Here is a 26034-nt window from a genome sequence, read left to right on the forward strand (position 1 = left end):
CACCTTCGACGCGGCTGCGTCACAGGTGAGGAAGATTTTGACGCGCCACTGGGACACTTTGCTTATGGACCCAGACCTGGCTGAGGTCTTGGATCCCTCGGTCTCCCTGACATTCAGGAGGGGCAACAATTTGAGGGACAGACTGGTGCACAGCCACTTTACTTCTGCAGCTAAGCCACGGACGTGGCTGGATGGTTTGGTGACGGGCTGTCACAGATGCGGACGATGTAGCTTCTGTGATAGCTTGACACAGGGTAAGACGTTTGTCGGTGAACCCAGGAATACTACCTACCATATCAAAGGATTCCTGAATTGCCGCAGCACAGGCGTGATCTATTTGATTACGTGCGTATGTGGCCTGCGCTACGTAGGCAAAACATTCAGGGAGCTACGGAAACGCATGGGGGAGCATCATGGGGATATTCGCAACAGCAGGGATACCCCCGTTGCACGTCATGTACAGACGGCCCACGAAGGACGTGTTACGTCCATCAGGTTTATGGGGATCGAGCATGTTCCTAAGCCCATCCGTGGGGGAGACTGGAATAAATCCATCCTACAGAGGGAATGTTGGTGGACATTCACACTGAATACGGTTGTCCCCAATGGGCTAAATGAACATTTGAACTTCAGCTGTTTCTTGTGACTACCTCCGTCTCTTGTTAGGGCCTTGTGACCACTTTCCCAACTATAAATCCCTTTCTATTTTTGGTCTTAAACGCGGGACGGTGGGCATACACTGTCACATCCCTGCGAGGAGGTGGAGGAGGTTAGGGGGGATAGGGGTCTGGAACGGACCGATGAGCAGGTGGTCTCTCCCTCTTATCGCACCCTCTTTCCACCGCCTACTTGTTATGGATTTTCCCATATGTGGTAAAATAGGGAAGCAATCCATTTATAAGTATATTATTACAGTATCCTGCCGAGCGTAGGAGAGGCTGAGGCAGGACACTTTATCTATCCCATTTAATAACCAGGAAACAGAGGGGTGTTATGATATACCCTCCAGTCTGGACATTAGGGATACCATTGCGCCTGTGCGGCCGATGCCGGTGCCTGGGTCATGTGACCGCGTCTGTGATGCATTTGCATCCCATAAGGCGCGGCCGGATGACGCTGGGGTAGGGCGCCGGCCGTGCGTTCCACCCTGAGTCCCATGGAACGCATGGGATAGGGGTATGAGGCGCAGGCGCGGTCACGTGATTTCCGGATACTCCGTGCACGTGACCGCGGCCTCTGACACACTGCAGGAGCGTCATCAATAGGCGCACTGCAGGAGCGTCATCAATAGGCGCACGGCCGGAAGTCCACTGACTCCGGTAAATGCGCCCTATTTGGCCCCATAACCTTTATAAGGTGGCGGTTTCCGCCTCATAACTGCCGGTCATCAACCTTGCGGACACCACCACACTGGGTCCTGCTGTTCAGTGCGCCAACAGCCACCGTGACCGCAGCCACAAATGAGTAAGTCACTATCTTTCCATGACCCTATACTGGATAATTGATGGGGAGGTTTTCTTTTTCCTTTGACTACTTATGTGATGTACTATTATATATGTATTTCGTTATTCATAGGCTTAGTCAAAGACTGACTACAGCAAACACCTAGCCCCGTGTCCCCTGAAGATTCCTGGGGCTTTAACCGAAGAAACGCGTCGGGACACCTGAGTATGCCCCCACACTGATCCACTCTCTGTGTCTGGTTGGTGGTATACCCATTTTCTTGTGTTTATTATTTTTTTCATTGTGTTCCAAAGTGTGTACTCCTTTCCTACATCAATCATTTGATTAGGGCCTTAACAGGGCCTTTTACTAGGATCAGAGTTCCTGTCTGGGCCACCCCTTGCGGGGCATTTTGGACCCCGTCCTTTGGATATCATATAGGGTGTTACAGGACAAGTAGGGAGGTATTAGGGCCAGTGGATGGTACACATTACAGCCCTAGCCCCTATATTTACCTACCCTCTCCTTGACCTTCTCCCTTATAATATATATTTTTTGTATGTTGTGTCGTTTTTGCCCAAACCTACCAAAAGGGCACGTCTTATTTGTTGTTTGTGTAGTAGGGGCCTTTTTATCTCCTATTTAAATTAAAGCGAAGTTTTATATTAGTCTACTGCCCCTTTAGTTTCTTTTTGGCATCTCTTGAGCAGTATATCAGGGTGGCTCTGACTGCCCCTCCTGAACGACCACTTATTGTGTGAGATGCAGTGGCGGCCATCAGGAGCAATGCGTAAGTGTGCAAGGGGTAAGTATGACCAGTATGAGAGGCCCGGGCATTATACAGGGTTGGATAACCCCTTTAAGTTTTTACACTTCCATCTGCAGAGCTGTGTGAGCGTTTGTTTTTTGCGGGGCAGTTATTTTGAGTGGAGGAGCAAAGTAATAAAAAAAACAGAGACCTGCCCAATCTGATCTCTTTTTTTTTTTTTTTTTCATTACGGTGTTCATGGCATGGGATAATTGGTTTTATCATTTAATAGCATGATCATTTTTGGATATAGCGATATCAATTACTTTTTATATGCAAAACTGGGAAAGGGGGTTATTTGAATTATTATTTTTTTAGATTTTGAAAAAACATTTTTTACTTTCATTTTTAGTCCCCTTATGGGACTTGAACCTGCAATTGTTTCATCACTTATACCATAGACTACAACAGTATACTATTACCGGCAATGGGAATTCTCTGCAATACCTATTAAAAGGAAATGTGTCCTCAGAAAATAACCTATTCTTTAAATCATATTTTTAGGTTTTTAATTTTTGGCGTTTTTAATTTTTCAATGTCATATTTATAAAAATGTACAAAATCCTGCAAATTTTACAATGGCAACTAGTTCTAATAATAGTTGTTTAATTTAGGTAGCTATTATCATTATCACCACAGTCAGAATTACAATGACAGATAATCACCTCTGTATAGATAAGGCATGATCCACAATTTATGATAGGCGATATCACAGCTTATCTACTCCCTCCTGACCTCTGCACAGGTCCCACAGCATGCCTAGAAAACTGTTCCATAGACGTTAAAGAGGACCATTCACCGGAGTTTATTAATTGAGATAAGTACTTGTACTTGCGGGGTACCCCTGCTGATGCTGCAACCCTCCTGCCTGTTTTGTTTAAATAGCGCTCCTATGGTACCCCCCAGTATTTTCCCCACTGAGTATGCAAATAGTATGGCAGCATCAGAGGGGGGTATCCCGCAAGTACAGGTACTTTTTTCAATTAATAAAATCCGGTGAAAAGGTCCTCTTTAACGAGTCAGCTACTGTCTACTGTGTCTATGGCCCATGTACCTGCTCCCAAAAGACAAGAAGTTTTAACAAATGGTAGGCCTATATAATTTTTTAAATATAGAAAGAAACATGGAAAAAAATTTAAATACTCTCCACTGTAGGCAGGGGGTCTGACCAGAGTACAGAAGGAGCCCATTCCCTCTTTTTAACCACTCAGATGCCGCCGTTGCTATTGCTTGTGGCATCTGAGTGGTTAAATGACCAGGGCTGGAGTTGTCTCTGCACCCAACATCTGTATAATACATGTGTATACATACATGTGCATGTGATAGATATATCAGTCAAAGATTGCAAAGGGGGTTAATGCTGGCCATGCTTACAGTTCTTTCCCTGACAATCCTCCTCTATTAGCTGCTTGTGTATTGCCTGCTAAGTGTACCACATATGTAACCTCAATGCATCTTATGTCATGGAAATAAATAAGCTTGACCTTGAATATATTTACTTGATAAGACTGATATTTTGCACAAAATTCTAAAATGGTATTCACACAATATTAAATATACACTGATCAGCCATAACATTATACCCACCTGCCTAATATTGTATAGGTCCCCCTAGTGCTGCCATAACAGCTCTGACCCACAGAGGCATAGACTACTCTGAAAGTGTCCCATTGTATCTGGTACCAAGATGTTAAAAAATAAATAAAATAAAAGTGGCCGTATGTTGTAGGCGAATCCAAATTGACAGAAGACACAGCAACACAAGTAGTGCCCTGTGAAAAAGCTCGACTGCGAAACGGACGTTGGGCCGTTCCCTCTAACCTGGGTCTGTATTATCTTTGAATTATAGCTCTCAGTCTATATTCGGTTGACTTGGCAGTTCCTGTTGTGTGTTTACTGCTGATGTCTTCAGGGATATGTCTTGTGAGGATGCTGGTTGGCACCTATTCATTTTAGTGTTCTGGGCCTGTGTTTATTATACACCACTGTGACTGTTGAGCCTCATTATTGATCTGTCCCTGTGGTTGGAGGGATCCTTTCTCCATATCCTCGCACTCTTTTCAGTATATGTTTTTTATTTTTATTATTTAGGTCATATGTATATGTCCACATATTGGACGATGTAATAAAGTTTTTGCTTATGATTTTGTGTGGCGTTCTAGTGTTTACATGTAGGCAGGGCCAACAGAAGTAGACAGGGCCTGCAATAACATAGTGTAGCACAAAATACTACCCCAGCGAAACCAAATACCATAGTGGAGCAGAAAATACTGCCGTATCACCATTCTAAAGACGGTGATACAGTTGAATTCAGGAGGGTACCTATGGCCGTTAGTCAGGTGTATAAGTACAGGGCTCCAGATGGCGACCAAAATGGTCGCAAATGCGACCTATAATTGCAAAATGACGACAAGACTTTGTAGTCTTGTCGCCATTTGCGCCTAGACCCTCCGCTGCTCTGCCGCTTTAAGAAGAACGGGATTTCATACAGCAGGCAGACGGCAATCCAATAACAGAGCTCTGTTATTAGTGAGGAGGCTGCTGATTGGTCATAGTATCCCCGGGCTGCCCTGCCATTGGCTGCTCCTCTCACACCCCCATTCTCCCGCGCTGAACACAGTAGCAGCTTGCTCTTCAGTCATGAAGACAGGGAGCCCTCTCCATGCCGACTGCTCCACAGAACAGGTTAGCTTGAGAAGTTTTTCAGCGCATACTTAACATTCCACAAACAGTCACAGTCACCCCTGCGCTGGCGCTGCTAAAGGCTAATCCTTATGTCTTTACGACCCTGATAATACTCAGTGTGAGCTCCCTGCCTGGGCTCACAAAAATTATCTTAATAAGGGAAGAAAAGGGTTAATAGGAGCCCCGCGCTGGTCAAGACACTAAATAGCCAGTGAACCATATATCTCTTTCAATAGTCAGTGCTTAGTAGGAGGAGATAACCTCCCCTCCTATGAAGCACGGACTATTGAGAGATATATGGTTCACTGGCTTTTTAGTGTCTTGACCAGCGCGGGGCTCCTATTAACCCTTTACATAACATTAGCAAGTGGCGGGATGGCTGATGATCACCTCGCCACTTGCTAATGGCTGCCGCTGCCCAGTATCCCCCCGCCTACCTAACTCTCTCTGCGAGTTTCCTATTTTATGCTGAAGTGTGTGGGGGGGGGCTTTTCTGGTGTGAGCGCAATATAAGTGCGATTGTGACCAGTTCCATCGGTTGGCGCACGTGCGGCGGTATGAGGGAGCACTCCGCCATTTGTACAGCCTACAATGCGGAGATGCCACCACGCTTGGGAGGCTCAAGTGTGGCTGGCAGTGAAGATGTTAAGGCCGCAGGGCTGCCGGTCATTAAAGTAACGAGCCTGGTATAACAGGCTGATATAAGGGGCAGCCGTGCAGCTCACCTACTCCTTGCAGGACTCTGATCATGCACCCTCCCTATCCGCCCTTCCCAAACTATGGGCCCACTTACCGGCTACAGCCCCCCTACTACAAACCCAAGGGGCCCTACTGGAAGCCTCCCTACAAGGGGGCCCCAGGGCCCATGAAGTCTGCCCTTCCCTTTGACTGCCTGGATAACTACCGGTGGGCTCAGCTGTAGGTCTTGCTCAGCCAGCTGGGGCCGGAGTTGGGGCTGACTGAGCCGCTCTTACACCAAAGATGTAGGGGTTCAGGTGAACCCCAGAGTGGACGCGTCTGTTCAGTGTTCACTGGGGCCCCGTATGCTGAAGAGCCGCAAGGGATGGCCCCTACTGTGCCGTGTGTACTATGCACAGAGCTGCAGGGAGAGTATGATGTCCTATTCACCCTGATAGAGCTCTATCAGGGTGAATAGGACAAGGGATGAAAGATCCCAGGCTCTAGCCCCTAAGGGGGGAAATAGTTATTAAATAAAAAGTTAAAAAAAACAAACACCAAAATATTAAGTTTAAATCACCCCCTTGCCCAATTTTACATAAAATATATAAACAATACAAAAAAAATACATATCGCCACGCCCGAAAAAAGTGCGAACTATTAAAATATTTTAAAATATCTCCTATGCGGTGAACGCCGTAACAGAAAAAAAAAAAAAACGTGCAATTTGCGATTTTTTTTGGCACCTTGTCCCGACAAAAATTAGGTTAGGACTGTTCTATTATGGTCCAGACGTTCCATAAAATCTGTAATGCACGCGGCTTTTTTGGCGTTTTTATTTTTTTAACGTGGTATTTAGTATCGCAATACTTTTTTATGGTATCAAAATAGAGTCAAAATTTTGGTATCGTGACAACCCTAGGTAAGACCTGTTTTTTTTTATTTTTTTATTATTATATCGTAATTATATGTATTTTAAATTTGGCGACTAAAAATTTTAATTTGGCTCCTAAATTTGGCTCCTTGATATTTTTTTTAGTCTGGAGCCCTGAAGTACCTGATGTTCCTAGCATTAAATTAATGCTGAGAGCATCAGATTGTTATTTACCTGGCCAGTAGTTGTGAGGAGGGCCGGGGCGGCCCACCAGGAAATTTCCCTATAGGGTCTATGCACAGTCCGCCCCTGTTTATACCATGTAAGTTGTGAGGTGAGGCCTCCACGGATTGGGCTTGTTTTTCCAGCACATATCAGATGTTCCAAGTCAACACCTTGAAGTCTTTGTCATTTACCTCAAACCATTTCTGAACAATTTTTGTAGTGTGGCAGAGGATATTACCCATCTGAAAGACGACATTACCATTAATTAATAACCATCAAATTAACATTCACATAAAAAACAGGACACAAAGTTTCCTAGCAGAACATTGCCCACAGCATCACTGCCTCTGCCAACTTGTCTTCTTCACATTGTGCACCTGGGTGCCATCTTGTCCCCATTTAAGGGACGCACATGCAGCCAGCTACATGATGCAAAAGAGAATCCTCTACCACTGCACCATGTTCCAGTTGTGATGCTCACAAGCTCACTGTAGGGGTTATCGAGGGTGGATAGGGGTCAGCATGGACCCTCTGACTAGTCTGTGGCTATGCAGCCCCATAAACAGTAACGCAACAAGCTCCCTTGCACTGTGTGTTCGGACACCTTTCTATCATAGCCAGCATTAACAATCAGCAATTTGTGCTACGGTAGTTCTTCTGTGGGATCAGACCAGACAAGCTAGTCTTAACTCGCCACGTTTATCAGTGCACTTAGTGGCCGATTATTCAGCTGACCTTCCTTGGATCACTTTTGGTAGGTACTAATCACTGCATATCAGGATCACTGCTTTTTGGAGTTGCTCTGACCAAGTCATCTAGCCATCAGAATTCCGGCCCTCGTCAGGGTTGCTCAGATCCTTACACTTTTCTAGCTTCCAACACATCGACTTCATGAACCGTTTACTTGCTGCCTAATATAGCCCACCCCCTGATGTTTGATGTTATGGCTGATCGGCGTACACTTGTATAAATATTCTGCATCTCAAAGCGTTTTGCTCAGACCTGTGTGGTAGAAGCCGTGGAGGATGGGGTGATGGAGCAGCCTCTGCTGTATGGAGTAAGGGAGCTCTGGTGGGATAAGAGGCTGGAGGGGAGGGGGGTACTGCAGGCTGTCCTCACAGTGATGGGGTCCTTATTACTGGTGTAGATTCCTGATATGAGAAGAATGCATAGTATCAGAGTGGGATTTACAGAAATATTTCCATTCACACTGGGAAAATGTTTGATGATACACAAAAGGACCCAGCTAAACAATAGACAGTCCTCCCACCAGCATAAAAGCACAAGTATTCTTACTGTACCTGATGACATCAGGGGTGAATCCATGCTGACACCATGCAGGGAAGATGACTGAGTATACTGCCGTAGCGGCAGGGGTAAAGTGGAGGAGGCGACACTGTGAGTTGGGTTGTTCTTGCTCCCACGAGGTCTCCCAGGACCATGTCGGCTTTTCCTGCTCCCTTTATGTTTTTTCTCTCGTGGCGGCTCACTACTTTCTCTGCTCCATTTCTGTGGTTTATGCTCACCAGGAGAGGGATCCCATGGTCGGGTGTGAGTTGATAAGTCACTTGAAAAGCGCATAATGGAACCAAAGCTGGAAAAGGTGAGTTCTGGAGGAGAAGATGGTGTGGGTCTCGACCTTCCCACGTCCTCTTCTTCCTCATCCTCTTCTTCTTCCTCCTGCTCTTCCAATTTGGGAAATGTGACCAATTCAGGAGGAGAGGAAGCACTACCTGCAATAAAAGACTGCATAAGTGGCAGGATAATGGCACCTATGGATACCACGTTTGCTCAGCTAGTTCCATAACTCCCATAGAAGTGATTAGACAGATATGCACATGTACGGCCACCTCTCTGCGTGGATGCCAAAGGCCAATTCTACCGGGTGAGACAGGAGTAAGTTGATGGTCCCAGATGCCAGACTTGCATCTATCAGATATTTATGGCATATCCTGTAAATATGCCCTAAGTTTCCAAAGTAGGAAAACTCCTTTAACGTCTTAAAGTCCGAGCCTATATTAATTTTTACATTTTTTCCTCCCCGCATTCCAATAGCCTACATTTTTTATTTTTGCGTTCACATAGACATGTGAGGGCTTATTTTTTGCGGGACAAACTGCTTTTCTATGGCACCATGTAATTTACCAGGTCTTGTATTGGAAAACGGGAAAACAATTCTTTGTGGGGTAAAATTGAAAATAAAATAAAATAAAAAAACACAAAAAAACATCACAGCGTTCACTCTGCGCTAAAAAGGACATCCTTAATCTGTAGCTTTTATTGTGTAAAAAAAACAATTTGATACATATGCAATTTAACCTGAGATGAGTCCTGTATGTGAGAGGAGTCAGGGACAGGACTCATCTCAGGTTAATTTGCATATGTATCAAATCGTTTTTTTCACACAATAAAAGCACACAGAGCTATGGGGACTGGGTATTGCGGATGTGCTAGCGGCCATCTAGCAACCCATGTCCTCAGCTCTATACACAAAATCCCGGTGACAGGTTCCCTTTAAAAAAAATTAAAATTAAAATTTGAATTTTTTTTTTAATATTCTTTGCATCAACATTTTCCGACAGCCATGACTTTTTATATACTGGTCTACAGAGCTGTATGAGGGCTTGTATTTTTTTTGGAACGAACTTTTTTTTTTACGAGTACCATTTTTGCGGTATGTACAACTTTTTGATCACTGTTATTCAGGGTTTTTTTGGGGTGGGGGGACAAGGTGACCGGACGCGGTGAGGCTTTATATGTTTATTTTTATATTGTTTATACATTCTAATAATGTTTTTTTTTTTTTCACTTTTGATTCAATAACTATTAGCCCCCTTATCCTATTCACCCTAAGGCCTCTTTCACACAACCGTATGGCTTTTTCAGTATTTTGCGGTCCGCAAAAAATACGGATGACGTCTATGTGCATTCAGTTTTTTGCGGAACGGAACATCTGGGCCCTGATAGAACAGTACTATCCTTGTCCGTTATGCGGACAATAATAGGACATGTTCTATCTTTGAACAGAACGGAAAAACAGAAATACGGAAATAGAAGGCATATGGAGTGCCTTCCGTTTTTTTTGAGGATCCATTAAAATGAATGGTTCCGTATTCGGTACGCAAAAAAAACACGGAACGGAAACGGAAGAAAAAAACGTTGCTGTGCAAGAGGCCTACCGTAATAGAGATCTATTTGAACAGGATCTTGACATGCTTCCTGCTGAGCTATACCTCAGCAGACCCCAAGCTGTCACGGTAACCGATCGGAGCCTCGTGATATCACTGAGAGGTTAAATGATGGGGTTCGGCGTGATCGCCGTTACCAGTCACTGCCACCAGTTGTCTGCTGTATTAAACAACCGACACCCGTCACGTATGGTGCAGGCTCACCGCTGCAGTCCACTCCATACAACTACGGGTGCATAATGCTGTACATGTACGGCATTATACGTTAAGGGGTTTAAGATGTTTTTAGGCAAACCATTACTATCTGCAGTTTACACAGGACACCAACTGCACCCTTCATCCCTGTATACTGCCAGGTTATCATTATACAGTTCTGTGTCAACAGAAAGATAATGTGCTGATTATAGCCAATGTAAAGCTGTCTTTTTAGGAAAAATGTCAGAAAAATTTAGTAAGCGCAAAAAACTGGACAAGCCCTTTAGTTTTTACTGATTGCAATTTGTCTGTCTCCAAAATAAATTTTCTGCATCCTACTACTACAGTATATGGAATTAAAATTAGATCACCTAATTCTGGTACATACCCGTAGAGGACGCACTGCCAGCTCCTGGCGCTTTGCCAATTCCTGTCTTTCGAGCCCTGTGACCTGATTGTTTTTTCCCCTTCTCTGACCTCGTAATCTCCGGACTGTCTGTACTGCTTTCCAGCTGTATGGACCACAACAGGAGAAAAGTACTTGACGTGATAAGAAAGAAATGTATGTACAGTTCTTCACGGACCACCAATGGACATAGACCTTACTATTATGTATAAGGTATACACATTCAGATTCATAGTAGATGAGAAACAGTGCACACACACACACGTGTGCATAAGAGCAATGAGAACCTACAGAAAATCAATACCTTTTCTGTAACGATGGGTAACAAAGGAGGGACAGTTATGTGACCTGGTGAATCGCGATGCTTCCGATGGCGAACTCTCTCCCTGTCCTTGTGACTCTGAAACAAACAAAAAAGCAAATCAATCATTTCAAAAGCTAATATAATGAGATATTTAACCAGTCTAGGGAAGAAGTCTTCATTCCTTGATTAAAAATCCGGAATTCTAATATTTCAGCACTAGACAGTTTATTCCTGCTAGTATAGTACTTTCACATGTTTATGTGCATAAGGGTCCAAGTAGGCTGCCAGATCATGAATGAATACCAGCCAGATTTAGAAATTTATAGTGCGCCTCCAGTTATATAAAACTTCTAATGCGTCACAAAGACAGAAATGTCATAGGTCTGAGAACCCCAAAGCTGCTAACATGATGCTTCGTCCACGTGACAGCTGTCATCTTCACCCACCTGTACTTCAAGCTTGCAGGAGCCAAACCTTCTATGTGCTATATAAAGTGTGTTTCACAAGCTTTAAATGATGGAGGTCTCAGAACACAGACTCCTATTGATAATAACTTCTGATATGTCTCTGTGATGTATCAAGTTTCATGTAATTGGAAATGTGCTTTAAAGTTACCATATTAACTTTGCTTTTATAATAAGTACAGGGAAAAATCAACAGAACACAGGCAGCATTTACAATGCCTGCATTCTGTCAATGAGTGGAGCAAAGTAGATAAAAATCATGAAAAAAGATTCCACAGGGTGATTTAATTTTCAATAATTATTTAAAAATAAATAAAACCATAAAAAAAGGACAGCACAATATAACTGGCGACGGACTATCGCCTTTTCAAGGTGTCAACCTGGGGAAGGTAACAGTCCATCGCCGAAACACGTTGTATTGTGCTGTCCTTTTTTTATGGTTTTATCAGTATTTTATAAAAAAAATTATAAATCAATTTCCAGTGCAGCGCCCAGTAGTAACCCTTTTTTGTTTTTTTATCTACACCCTTTTCCGGTTCCAGGCGGGTGGGTGCAGTGGCCTGGTACCTCTGGAGAGGTTATCCTGCTCTCATCTAGTGTGGTGCCTAGTAGTTGGAACCATCTCCGGTAAGAAGTGTTTAACCATGTTGCAGGAATTGGTGCGCGAGGTATTACACAAGGGGAAGCGCCCCCGAAGAGGAAAGGCAGATATGATGACCTGAAGGCTATGATGATCATGCCTCTCCTTTTTCCCTACAGTTCCAGTAGATGTTGCTGGGATAGCAGTTGTGTGTTATTTGAGTTCCAGGCCTCAGTCCCATAACATATACTATAATGTGACAGATCAAATACACAGATATGTGCATGTTACTCAATAAACTCACCTAGATACTGGATCTTCTTGTGGAAACTCAGCAGTAATTTTCTGGAAATGCTCTCAAATACGTAAAATTAGAAAGAAAGGGCTTTCTATTGGTGTCTATTTGCGGCCAGGCCAATGTTAAACTTACTGTATAGTTCCCTATAGTTATCCCTACTTGCATTGGATATGCATGTATATTTCAATAGCAAGAGGAATAAGCTGCAACATACTGTACATCTCTAGCGCTGGAAAGAATGGAAGAATCAAATGGCTATATTCAGAGTGATTTTAGTAACTTCTTCTGACCTGTCAGGCTTCACTTATAAATATTAGATTGCTGACTGTTCTCACTTTAGAATCATTTCTTCCTTCTGGGAAAGAGCATATCACAAGCAATTAAAAACGAAACAACAACAAAAAGGCTAAAAACATACCTTTTTCTGTCGTTCTCGGTACAGAAGAGGCTTCTCTATAGAAGGCGAACCTGACCGGCTACACCGTCCTGGGATGAAAGGGCAAGGGAGACGGGAGACTTTCTGAGTAAAAGGGGGGGAAAAGAATATCACATAATATGCTTGATCAAGAAGCATTATGGAGAAAAAGGAAAACACTTGTATTTTACAATATTATATCCTAGTGATATGCCAACCCCCTTACAACCTGTATTTTAGTCCAGAGTTGCATTCTCAACTGTGCAGATTTCAGAGCTGAAATATCCCAATGTCCTTTACTAGCTCAGTGATTAATTCTGATGTAAGAAAACCCTATGTCCCACCGCATTACACGAGCAGAGCTAAGCAGTAAGGGCAGACTCACGGAATTAGCAGCAGAAATCTGAGGCTCACCCTCGGATTTCTACTGTGATTTTGCATGCTGCAGACCCACCCCTGGATTTGGCCCCATACCGAGGCTAATTGAAGTGTGGACACCTGCCATGCTTTAAATGTTTTCAGTGCAAAAAACTAGGCCAACAAAGGGCATGTTCTTTCTTGACACAGACTTGAAGTCCATGCAGAAAAAATCCACTGTCATATGATTGGTAACACGGATCCCACTGGAATCAATGGAATGCGGATTTGCCACCAAAATCTACATAAAAAGGCTCATGTGAACAAGCCCTTGGGTATGTGTCTGCTTACTGACTGCAACATTTTCACTGCAGCTCTGCAACTCAGGATCAGTACAACATAAGTAATGGAAGTTACTCAACTTATGTACATAAAAATAAAAATAAATTATAATAATTATTCACTTGGAAAAGCCTTTTAGAACCCTTTTGAGAACTAGCAAGTGATTAGAACACCCAATGTCAGATACAGCCAACTGCTTTCTCTTATAACGAAAAAATATCTATAGGCCAACTGTTTAGAATGGTTGCCCTACTTGATGTACAATATACCTTTCTTAAAAACAGCACTTACATCTCCACATCAGGGTCACAGAAAGTGACTTTTGCTGGTGGTATGAGATGACTTAAGCCTCATGCACACGTCCGTGGAACACGGACCGTGTGATACCGGCCTGGATTTCTTCTGAGTGCAGGAGCGCACGGCCTCATTGGTTGCAATGACGCTGCAGTACAGTGATACACTGGTATAGATCATACCAGTGTACTACCATACTGCGGCGGCAGCAGGAAGCGCACGACGTCATAGCAACCAATGACGCCGTGCGCTCCTGCACTCAGAAGAAATCCAGGCCGGTATCACACGGTCCATGTTCCACGGACGTGTGCATGAGGCTTTAGGGATACGTTTTTCCTGGTAGTCTGGGGCAGTAATTGGAGTTAAAGGGGTTGTGTTACTTCAGCAAATGGTATTTATCATGTAGAAGAAGTGAATACAAGGCTCTTACTAATGTATTGTTATTATCCATATTGCTTCTTTTGCTGGCTGGCTTAGTTTTTCCATCACATTATACACTGCTCATATCCATGGTTAGAACCACCTTGCAATCCAGTAGCGGTGGCCGTGCATGCACACTTTAGGAAAAAGCACTAGCCTATGTGCGGTCCCACGGTCCTAGCTACCAGAGAGGCTGATGCTTTTTCCTAAATTATGCAAGCACGGCCACCACTGATTGATTGCAGGGTGGTCGTAACCATGGAAACGAGCAGTGTATAATGTGATGGAAAAATGAATGAAGCAAGCAAAGGAAGCAATACGGATAATAACAATACCTTAGTAAGTGTCTTGTAGTAACTTTCTTTAATGCCAGCATTCTTGCTGTAAACTAGTGCAAGTACCGCAGTCCATAAATGGAATGTAGACTACAGACTGCCACAAAACAGGCTACAGTCTAACAGTTTTGATGGATAAGCATGAAGCCATGGGGAATTTAAAAAGCCACACATAACCCTGCTGTAGGTTTAGGAAGTCATTATGTTATCATTATATTAGGTGATTGGATATCAAATTCTCTGATGCTCTTACATTAGATTAACTTTACAGTGCAGATACTAAAAGGGTGCGTCTTGAACCGCCTCTACTGCTACTTGCCAGGCCGCACCTAAACTTGGACATACCTGTGGATCTCTCACCATCTTGTTATAGTGGTATTTGCAGTATCCAATATACTTGACATTGTCCACTTCCTGGGCCTCCTCCTCACATAACAAACCAGCCATCTGAGCACTAAAATGAAAGAGTATAAATGTCTCTTAGCACGTCATACTTATACGACGTAATAACATTGGAAAATCCATCACAGATATTCCTACTCTGTGTATCCCCTGAGATGATAGCATATGACATGCCGATGCTATATATGAGTTTGTGATTTAAAGGGGTTTTCCGAGATTTTCCTCAGGATAGGTCATTAGTATCTGACGGGTTGGGTTCCGACAACCGCCAATCAGCCGTTTGAGGAGGCATCGGCGCTCCTGTGAGTGCAGCGGCCTTTTCTCAGCTTTTCCTAGGCCAGTGACGACACATTCATCTGTCACGTAGCCTAGGTGCAGCGCAGCCCCATAGAAGTGAATGGGGATGAGCTGCGATACCAAGCACAGCCGCTATACAATGTACGGCGCTGTGCTGGGTGAGCTGTGAGAAGGCCCCAGTGCCGTCTCAAACAGCTGATCGGCAGGGATCCCAGTGTCGGAACCCCACCGACCAGATACTGATGACCTATCCAGAGAATAGGTCATTAGTATAACCCTTTTTACTATATTCAGCAATACGCTGGTATAACTATATCAATATATTCAGGCGTATATACATTTTTCTGCCCTCATTTTTGAGCTACATCCATGTTTCAACCCTATAACCTAGAACCTGTAGTTCTTGCACTAGTTTCATACTGATGGGGTTTGTAGAACGCTCACCATGTCACATGGAACGCCTGTCGACAACCATGTCTGTTACAGGTCATACAGGCCCCGGATGCAGCTCTGCTTTCTCGTCCCTGGTCTTCACATATATAGCAAGTCTATGAAAGCAAGCATAGTGAGTCTGGCAGAGAGAATAGGGGCAGATAACTGGCAAACACATGGCAGTGACATTTTGAAAATGTAAGGGGCCTACAGACTTACCTTGTTGAAGCGATCGTGTGGCACATACTGCAGGACTATAGGCTCCATTGTCAGCACATTTGCAAACTGCACCTCAGGGATGTATAACGCACAGACCACATGTGCCCAACCTGGAGGAAGCATTGAAACATTACAAGCAGTGAGATTACCAATTTTTAGGGAAAGCAATACTTTGTATTCTGTCAGCTGCCCCCTAGTGGCCTAGGCTGGATATACACAATTAGAACTGACAGTCCATATAGTAAACCATAATCATTTTGCCAATGGATAATTTCAACCTAAGAAAATCTGCTTGATAATGTGGTAAATAATATATTTTTTTTGTCTTTAGTAGAAAAGAAAAATGTAAAAGTGCATAGGTGGAATATTTCCAATTTTACAAAGCATTTGTCTCAGGAAAAAAATAAAATAAATACGTGTATGACCCAATCTTCATTAGAGTTCTGACCCCAAAATAACCAAAACGTTCATTTTTCGGGGGATCTTTACATCTATGGCAAATTTTACCTCCATTGTCAGTCCTCTTCAGCGCCCCTTCTTTATGTGGGCAAAGGTCACATCTCTGGGAAGAAGAATGAGAGGATGGACAATTATTAGTATGTGGTTATGATATGCTGGGACTGTAACTTACAGCTTGTGTCTGCTGCTTCATAGACAGAATATAGGGCAGCCTGTATTCTGTATAGTTTTTGCAGGGAAGGGGGGTATTTGAATTATCAGTCGCTTTATCAGCTTATTATATGAATTAATACTTAAAAGGGAATCTGTCAGCTACAAAACACCCTGCAAACTAGAGTAAGCGGTGTATAGTATAAGTGGTGCTGAGTCTGATTATGTCACAAACCAGCAGTACAATGCACTGAGGACTCCTCCACGAGTCCATTTTACAGTCAGGTCCATAAATATTGGGACATCGCCACAATTCTAACATTTTTGGCTCTATACACCACCACAATGGATATGAAATGAAACGAACAAGATGTGCTTTAACTGCAGACCGTCAGCTTTAATTTGAGGGTATTTACATCCAAATCAGGTGAACGGTGTAGGAATTACAACAGTTTGCATATGTGCCTCCCACTTGTTAAAGGACCAAAAGTAATGGGACAGAATAATAATTCTAAATCAAACTTTCACTTTTTAATACTTGTTGCACATCCTTTGCAGTCAATTACAGCCTGAAGTCTGGAACGCATAGACATCACCAGACGCTGGGTTTCATCCCTGGTGATGCTCTGCCAGGCCTCTACTGCAACTGTCTTCAGTTCCTGCTGGTTCTTGGGGCATTTTCCCTTCAGTTTTGTCTTCAGCGAGTGAAATGCATGCTCAATCGGATTCAGGTCCGGTGATTGACTTGGCCATTGCATAACATTCCACTTCTTTCCCTTAAAAAAAACTCTTTGGTTGCTTTTGCAGTATGCTTTGGGTCATTGTCCATCTGCACTGTGAAGCGCCGTCCAATGAGTTCTGAAGCATTTGGCTGAATATGAGCAGATAATATTGCCCGAAACACTTCAGAATTCATCCTGCTGCTTTTGTCAGCAGTTACATCATCAATAAATACAAGAGAACCAGTTTGATTGGCAGCCATACATGCCCACGCCAGGACACTACCACCACCATGCTTCACTAAAGAGGTGGTATGCTTAGGATCATGAGCAGTTCCTTTCCTTCTCCATATTCTTCTCTTCCCATCACTATGGTACAAGTTGATCTTGGTCTCATCTGTCCATAGGATGTTGTTCCAGAACTGTGAAGGCTTTTTTAGATGTCGTTTGGCAAACTCTAATCTGGCTTTCCTGTTTTTGAGGCTCACCAATGGTTTACATCTTGTGGTGAACCCTCTGTATTCACTCTGGTGAAGTCTTCTCTTGATTGTTGACTTTGACACACATACACCTACCCTCCTGGAGAGTGTTCTTGACCTGGCCAACTTTTGTGAAGGGTGTTTCCTTCACCAGGGAAAGAATTCTTCGGTCATCCACCACAGTTGTTTTCAGTGGTCTTCCGGGTCTTTTGGTGTTGCTGAGCTCACCGGTGCGTTCCTGCAGTCCGTAAGGTGAAATAGGGCCGAGTCCTTAAGGGGTTAAAAAAAAACTTAAGGACTCGGCCCTATTTCACCTTACGGACTTGGCCATTTTTTGCAAATCTGACCAGTGTCACTTTAAGTGCTGATAACTTTAAAACGCTTTGACTTATCCAGGCCATTCTGAGATAGTTTTTTCGTCACATATTGTACTTCATGACACTGGTAAAATGAAGTTAAAAAAAAAACATTTTTATTTATAAAAAATACCAAATTTACCAAAAATTTGGAATAAAATGCAAATTTCCAAGTTTCAATTTCTATACCTCTATAATACATAGTAATACCTCCAAAAATAGTTATTACTTTACATTCCCCATATGTCTACTTCATGTTTGGATCATTTTGGGAATTATATTTTATTTTTTGGGGATGTTACAAGGCTTAGAAGTTTAGAAGCAAATCTTGAAATTTTTCAGAAATTTTCAAAAACCCAATTTTAAAGGGACCAGTTCAGGTCTGAAGTCACTTTGCGAGGCTTACATAATAGAAACCACCCAAAAATGACCCCATTCTATAAACTACCCCCTCAAGGTATTCAAAACTGATTTTACAAACTTTGTTAACCCTTTAGGTGTTCCACAAGAATTAATGGAAAATAGAGATACAATTTAAAAATTTCACTTTTTTGGCAGATTTCCCATTTTAATAATTTTTTTTCAGTTACAAAGCAAGGGTTAACGGCCAAACCAAACTCAATATTTATGGCCCTGATTCTGTAGTTTGCAGAAACACCCCATATGTGGTCGTAAACTACTGTACGGGCAAACGGCAGGGCGCAGAAGGAAAGGAATGCAATACGGTTTTTGGAAGGCAGATTTTGCTGGACTGTTTTTTTTGACACTATGTCCCATTTGAAGCCCCCCTGATGCAACCCTAGAGTAGAAACTCCATAAAAGTGACCCCATCTGACAAACTACACCCCTCAAGGTATTCAAAACAGATTTTACAAACGTTGTTAACCCTTTAGGTGTTCCACAAGAGTTATTGGCAAATGGAGATGAAATTTCAGAATTTAAATTTTTGGGCAAATTTTCCATTTTAATCCATTTTTCCCAGTAACAAAGCAAGGGTTAACAGCCAAACAAAACTCAATATTTATGGCCCTGATTCTGTAGTTTACAGAAACACCCAGTATGTGGTCGTAAACAGCTGTACCGGCACACGGCAGGGCGCAGAAGGAAAGGAATGCCATACGGTTTTTGGAAGGCAGATTTTGCTGGACTGTTTTTTTTGTCACCATGTCCCATTTGAAGCCCCCCTGATGCACCCCTAGAGTAGAAACTCCAAAAAAGTGGCCCCATTTTAGAAACTACGGGATAGGGTGGCAGTATTGTTGGTACATATGATTTTTGGTTGCTCTATAATATTACACTTTTTGTGAGGCAAGATAACAAGAAAAAGCTGTTTTGGCACCGTTTTTATTTTTTGTTATTTACAACATTCATCTGACAGGTTAGATCATGTGAAATTTTTATAGACCAGGTTGTCACGGATGCGGCGATACCTAATATGTATACTTTTTTTTATTTATGTAAGTTTTACACAATGATTTCTTTTTTGAAGCAAAAAAAATAATCAGGTTTTAGTGTTTCCATATAATTTTTTCAGTTTTTGGGCGATTACTTTGGGTAGGGTATGATTTTTGCGGGATGAGATGACTGTTTTATTGGCACTATTTTGGGGTGCATGTGACTTTTTGATCGCTTGCTATTACACTTTTTGTGATGTAAGGTGACAAAAAAATGGTTTATTTAGCACAGTTTTTATTTTTTATTTTTTACGGTGTTCATCTGAGGGGTTAGGTGATGTGATATTTTTATAGAGCCGGTCGATATGAACGCGGCGATATCAAATATGTATACTTTTTTATTTATTTATGTAAGTTTTATACAATAACAGCTTTTTTAAAAACAAAAAAAATGATGTTTTAGTGTCTCCATATTCTGAGCCATAGTTTTTTTTATTTTTTGGGCGATTGTCTCAGGTAGGGGCTCATTCTTTGCGGGATGAGGTGACGGTTAGATTGGTACTATTTTGGTGGGCAAACGCCTTTTTGATCGCTTGCTGTTGTATTTTTTGTTATGGAAGGTGACAAAAAAATTGTTTATTTAGCACAGTTTTTATTTTTTACGGTGTTCATCTGAGGGGTTAGGTCATGTGATATGTTTATAGAGCCGGTAGATACGGACGCGGCGATACCCAATATGTATACTTTTTTTTTTTCCCCTATTTTTTACCAATTTTTTTTTTTCTTTATTTGGGGAAAATGACGTTTTGGTTTATTTTTACTTGAAACTTTTACGTTTTTGGGGGGAAAACTATTTTTTCAACTTTTTTTTTCACTTTATTTTTTGTCCCACTTTGGGACTTGAACTTTTGGGGGTCTAATCCTTTACAATGCATTCCAATACTTCTGTATTGGAATGCATTGGCTGTATGAGTAATACTGTGTGTATTACTCATACAGCTTCCGGCCTGTGAGATCCAGGGGGCTGGATCTCACAGGCTCGTCACCGGAAGGCAGCGCAATGCCTTCCTTAGACATAGCGCTGCCTTCCATGCCATCGGGTCCCCTCTACAGCCGCATGGGGACCCGATGGCACCGCCGCCCGCCACCCCAACCGCAGGTAAAAGCCGCCGATACAGGGGGGTCACATGACCCCCCTGGCGTTGTGACAGGATGCCCGCTGAATGATTTCAACGGGCATCCTGTTCCTATTAACCCCCGCCGCAATCTACTTTTAAACTTAGGACGTACCAGTACGTCCTGAGTCCTTAAGGACTCGGCAAACATGGCGTACCGGTACGTCCTAAGTCCCTAAGGGATTAAGAATGTTCCAAACAGTTGTTTTGGCCACGCCTAATGTTTTTGCTATCTCTCTGATGGGTTTGTTGCGTTTTTTTAGCCTAATGATGGCTTGCTTCACTGATAGTGACAGCTCTTTGGATCTCATCTTGAGAGTTGACAGCAACAGATTCCAAATGCAAATAGCACACTTGAAATGAACTCTGGACCTTTTATCTGCTCATTGTAATTGGGATAATGAGGGAATAACACACACCGGGCCAAGGAACAGCTGAGAAGTCAATTGTCCCATTACTTTTGGCCCCTTAACAAGTGGGAGGCACATATGCAAACTGTTGTAATTCCTACACCGTTCACCTGATTTGGATGTAAATACCCTCAAATTAAAGCTGACAGTCTGCAGTTAAAGCACATCTTGTTTGTTTCATTTCCAATCCATTGTGGTGGTGTATAGAGCCAAAAATGTTACAATTGTGTCAATGTCCCAATATTTATGGAGCTGACTGTATGTGTAAGCTCGGGAGTCCTCTCAATGCATTGTACTGCAGGTTTGATGGAGCACGGCATCAGAATGCAAGTAAGTATGAAGATAAAAATGACATAACTGGACTTGGCGTTACTTACACTATACATTGCTTACTCTAGTTTGGGGGTTGTTTTGGAGCTAACAGATTCCCTTTTAAAGGGCATGTGTCAGCAGATATGAAAAGACCTGTTACATGTCCTCTTGGCAGCTGAAGGCATCTGTGTTGGTCCCATGTTCATATGTGCCGCATTGCTGAGAAAAATGATGATTTAATATATGCAAATGAGCCTCTAGGAGCAATGGGGGCTTTGCCGTTACACTTAGAGACTGTGCTCTCTCTGCAACTGCTGCGACCTCTCCACTATGATTGACAAGACCAGGTATGATGATATTTACATTGTCTGGCCCTGCCAAACTGCAGAGGGCGTGGCAGTTGCAGAGAGAGCAGAGCCTCTAGGTGTAATGGCAACGCCCCTGTTGCTCCTAGAGGCTCATTTGCATATATTAAAGCATCATTTTTCTCAGTAATGCGGACACATATTAACATGGGACCAACACAGATGCCTTCAGCTGCCAAGTGTACATGCAACAGATCAGCCAGTTTCACAGGTACAAGTCTGCTGACAGATGCCATTTAAGCAATGCCCACCCTACAACAAGCTAAATTTACCTTTTCACATCCGAATTTCATTCCCTAAGACTTCTCGCACACAAACGTATTTTTTGTCCATGTCCGTTCTGGTTTTTTTTTGCAGCCCATATGTGGAACCATTCACTTCAATGGGTCTGCAAAAAATAAGCTGTGCATTCCATATCCGTATGTCTGCAAATAAACAGAACATCTCCTATTCTTGTCCATTTTGCAGGCAAGAATAGGCAAAAAAAACGGATGCAATACAGATGTCATCCGTATTTTTTGCATGTCCGTATTTTGCGGACTGCAAAATACGGACCGTTGTGTGCATGAGCCCTAATACTTAGGCTACTTTCACATCTGCACTTTTCTTTCCAGTATTGTGATCCATCATAGTATCTAAAAACCGGAGGAAAACACTTCAGTTTTGTCCACATTCATTGTCAATGGGGACAAAACTGAATGGAGTGCACCAGAATGTATTCCGTTCCGTTTCACTGGGTTCCCATGCCGCACACAAAAGCGCAGCAAGCAGTATTTTTGTGGATACTGATCAAGACAGATCCACCATGACACACAATGTAAGTCAATGATGTCGGATCCAGCACTAAAACCATTTTAAGGCTAGGTCTACACGACGACAATAAGTCGCGCGACAGATAGGGCACAACTACACTGCAACATTTGTCGCCCGACAATTTTTTTAATGGTAGTCTATGGTGTCGCAATGCGACATGCTGCGACTGCTACAAATAGATTTTTTGCGACTGTCGTGTCGCAGTATGTTGCATGTATCAATGCGACACCATAGACTATCATTATACAAATTGTCGCGCGACATTAGTGCGACAAATGTCGTTGTGTAGACCTAGCCTAAGTCGATGGATGCCGTCTTGGTAATTTTTGAGATAATACAACCAGATCTGTTCATAACGGATGCAGACGGTTGTATTATCATGACGGAAGCGTTTTTGCTGTTCCTTGCCGGATCCAGCAAAAACGTTGATGTGAAAGTAGCCTTAGCTCTTTTTTCAGTTTACATAGGTTAAAATATTTAACCCAATATTTAAATGATTACATTTTACTCATTTAACCCAAATAAATCAAAATTTTATTTAAATTTAAACAATATCCTCACTAATCTGTATAAGATGTGTGTGTATTAATGTAGGAAACTGGTAACAGCAGGAGGTTCCAGTGCCACTAATTGTTCTGGCTCCTTTATGAATAAACCCAAACTTGGGCTTCCAGCAGCGCTTTTGGAAGTTCTTATACTGACTTCATTATTAGCAGAGAGGAAGATGGCCACTGTCCCAAGGATTTGATGCTAAATATATTTTTCTTTTTATAGGTTATATTAAATGACGGCTTCGTATGGGGTCAGGACTTTTTGTCTCCTTACTTTTCTACGTACAGACAGGAGAGGAAACTCTGCTATGGCTGAGCCAATGGTGATAAGAAGGAGTATATTTACTAGGAAATAGACATTTACAGCCCATGGGTTATCACAACAAAACAGAGCGCTCAATGGTTAAGCACTGGCAATGGTTAATTCAATGCCCATAGCAAGGTTAAAAACCCCATTAAAGACGGCCTATTGCATTCTCTCGGTTTATATGCCAAGGAAGACAAGCACAAAACGGACAGATATATTTTTCTTGGCTGAATAAATGGCAACTGCACTTTCAGAAAACTTTTGATATAGAAATGTGAGAATTTTGATCAATGGGAATCTTAAATACAGAATCCCCAATGATCGCTACAGGGAAATTGTGGAACAGCATATCAATTGACCAATCAAAATAATGAACCACCATGCGATACGTGGTCATGCTGAGTCCTCCAGCACAAAAGCTGTTCTTTACCACTCTGATTGCTACATCTCCTGAAGGGGCATCCCTTAAAGGGAATCTGTACCAACTACCTCCCTATCAAACAGTTTTTCTTTTGTTGATCCGAGGCGTTGTTCCCGAGTTATGATACTTTTATTTATTATATAAATTAAGCCTTTGGAGCAATGAGGGTGTCACCATTGCTCTTATTGCACACAAGTTCCACTCCTTTCTGTGACCTTCTCTCCCTTGCTGCTTTGCACTTCCTGACCCTATCAATCAGAGGAGCAAGAGCAAAGCTTGGGTGCAATGTAAAATACAGCGGGCACCCAGCCGCAATGACAGGGATGGGCTATAATGCCAAAACCGGTCGGTTAACCCCTCAGATGACACAGTAAATAGCAATCACTGCGTCTATGGAGTTAGGCAGAGGGAGGCGGCTTGGAGCCCCCGCAGTAAAATTGAGGTGCTCCGATAAGTTACCATGACAGCCTGGGGCTTGCTGAAGGTTTCCAGGCCTGTCATAGTAATCTGCCTGCAAAGGTGTGCACGAGGCACGGCTCAGCAGGCAGAGCGTCAGAACCCCATAGGCCAGGGCTGGCCAACCTGCGGCTCTCCAGCTGTTGTAAAACTACAATTCCCACCATGCCCTGCTGTAGGCTGATAGTTGTAAGCAGTCTAAGCATGCTGGGAGTTGTAGTTTTGCAACAGCTGGAGAGCCGCAGGTTGGCCAGCCCTGCCATAGGCCATAAAGTAGTAAAACAAAAAAAATTAATAAAACTGTACAAATTTGGTATCGCCATAATCGGACTGAGCCGCAGAATAAGGACGTCATGTCATTTTTAGTGCACAGTGAACGCCATAATATCAAAACCCAAAAAACCTTGTTGGAATTGTGGGGCTTTTTTTCTATTTCACCCCAGAATAATTTTTTTCCCATTTTCCAATACAAGACATAGTAAATTAAACAGTGCCACTAAATTCAACTTATCCAGCAAAAAAATAAGCCCTCATATGGCTACGTGAACGGACAATTAAAAAAGGTTGTGGTTATTGGAAAGTGGGGAGAAGAAAATGAAAATGCAAAAACGAAAATGGGCACGGTACCTAAAGGGTTAATGTATTTCTTTAGCAAAAGCACCAGTGGAGGGACATCATCAATTTGATCCAGACAAATACTATGAGCAGCTGTTCACCCCAAACATAAGAGGCTCAATTTACTGCTGTAAAAAGTTTTACAATGAGAACCGTGAAGCCGATTTTGGCCATCGTCATCTCAAAAAAGAAGCTTAGACATAAAGACGTACCTAAGGGAATAAATGTACTTGATTGACTACTGATCCAGGCTCTGCCATGCAGGGACAGGAGAATAATTTTTTTTCATACTAGTGCTAATTTCCCCATACATTATAGGGACTTTTTACCCAACTATAAATCAACGGTCTCCAACTGTTGCAAAACTACAACTCCCAACATGTCCACACCGACACATTACATTTATTTGATACAGCTCCAAATATAATTGGTTCATAATTTCTATTTAGTTGCAATTTGATTTGAGCTAAGATCAAAGGCACCCCAGTGGTATTGCCATGGTTTACACATGCACCTATATACTATACTGTATAAAGACACATCACATCCTGCACTCCAAAATAGGGGCTTCAAAAAGTCACAAAATAGGGTTTTCTAACTTTTTGGGATTACATTTGCAAAACAATTGTGCTGTTTTGCATTTACACTACTATAAAAAAAAAAAATTAAAAATGGATGGGAAAGTGGATGTGATTAGAGTCAGGCCTCTTTCACACGACCGTATGGCTTTTTCAGTGTTTTGCGGGCCGTTTTTCTGTTTCCGTTGTGTTTCAGTTTCGTTTTTCCGTATGGCATATACAGTAATTACATAGAAAAAAATTGGGCTGGGCATAAAATTTTCAATAGATGGTTCTACAAAAACTGAACAGTTATGGAAGACATACGGATGCATTCCCGTATGTGTTCAGTTTTTTTTTTGTGGACCCATTGACTTGAATGGAGCCACGGAACGCGATTTGCGTGCAATAATAGGACATGTTCTAACTTTTAACGGAACTGAAAAACAGAAATACAGAAACGGAATGCCGAAGGAACACATTCCGTTTTTTTGCGGAACCATTGAAATGAATGGTTCTGTATACAGACCCGTATACGGCCCGTAAACGGAAAAAAAATTAAAAACGGTTGTGTAAAAGAGGCCTCAAGCTGATTTAAAGGGGGTTGACCAATTTGTAAAAATATCAGACAAAACCCCTTATTCTATTTTTGATGTAATATTCAGTACATCTGTATGTCCTATCATTACTGACCCCTACTGTGCAGCAGAAGGCCCACGGGCCCCCTTGTGTGGGATGTGTCAACCTCACCAATCCTCAGGTGCTGTGTCCACAGGGAGCAAGTTGGCAGCAGTGATGCAATTCCCCCACGTCATCGTTTTCTGTGCTGTCCCT

At 42.5% G+C, this 26034-nt stretch overlaps 1 protein-coding gene across 3 annotated transcripts in view; it reads right to left on the reverse strand.

Annotated features, from left to right (window-relative positions):
* MLLT6 (MLLT6, PHD finger containing) overlaps window positions 1-26034 on the reverse strand; it is a 57548-nt gene that overhangs the window by 26664 nt on the left and 4850 nt on the right. For 2 of the 3 annotated variants that reach the window (XR_005779457.1, XM_040435029.1), the window contains exons 3-12: window positions 16169-16223; window positions 15662-15771; window positions 15455-15558; window positions 14657-14765; window positions 12567-12668; window positions 10807-10902; window positions 10485-10608; window positions 8015-8446; window positions 7716-7864; window positions 6905-6955 (exon numbers count right to left, since the gene is read on the reverse strand). Coding sequence is in view for 2 of the 3 variants with exons in the window: in XM_040435029.1 (XP_040290963.1) it covers window positions 6905-6955; window positions 7716-7864; window positions 8015-8446; window positions 10485-10608; window positions 10807-10902; window positions 12567-12668; window positions 14657-14765; window positions 15455-15558; window positions 15662-15771; window positions 16169-16223 (1332 nt within the window). In the remaining variant the exon portion in view is untranslated. The remainder of the gene's footprint in view (window positions 1-6904; window positions 6956-7715; window positions 7865-8014; window positions 8447-10484; window positions 10609-10806; window positions 10903-12566; window positions 12669-14656; window positions 14766-15454; window positions 15559-15661; window positions 15772-16168; window positions 16224-26034) is intronic. The other variant, XM_040435030.1, reaches the window with a different exon arrangement.

Source organism: Bufo bufo, chromosome 6 (assembly GCF_905171765.1).
Source record: "Bufo bufo chromosome 6, aBufBuf1.1, whole genome shotgun sequence".
NCBI lineage: Eukaryota > Metazoa > Chordata > Amphibia > Anura > Bufonidae > Bufo > Bufo bufo.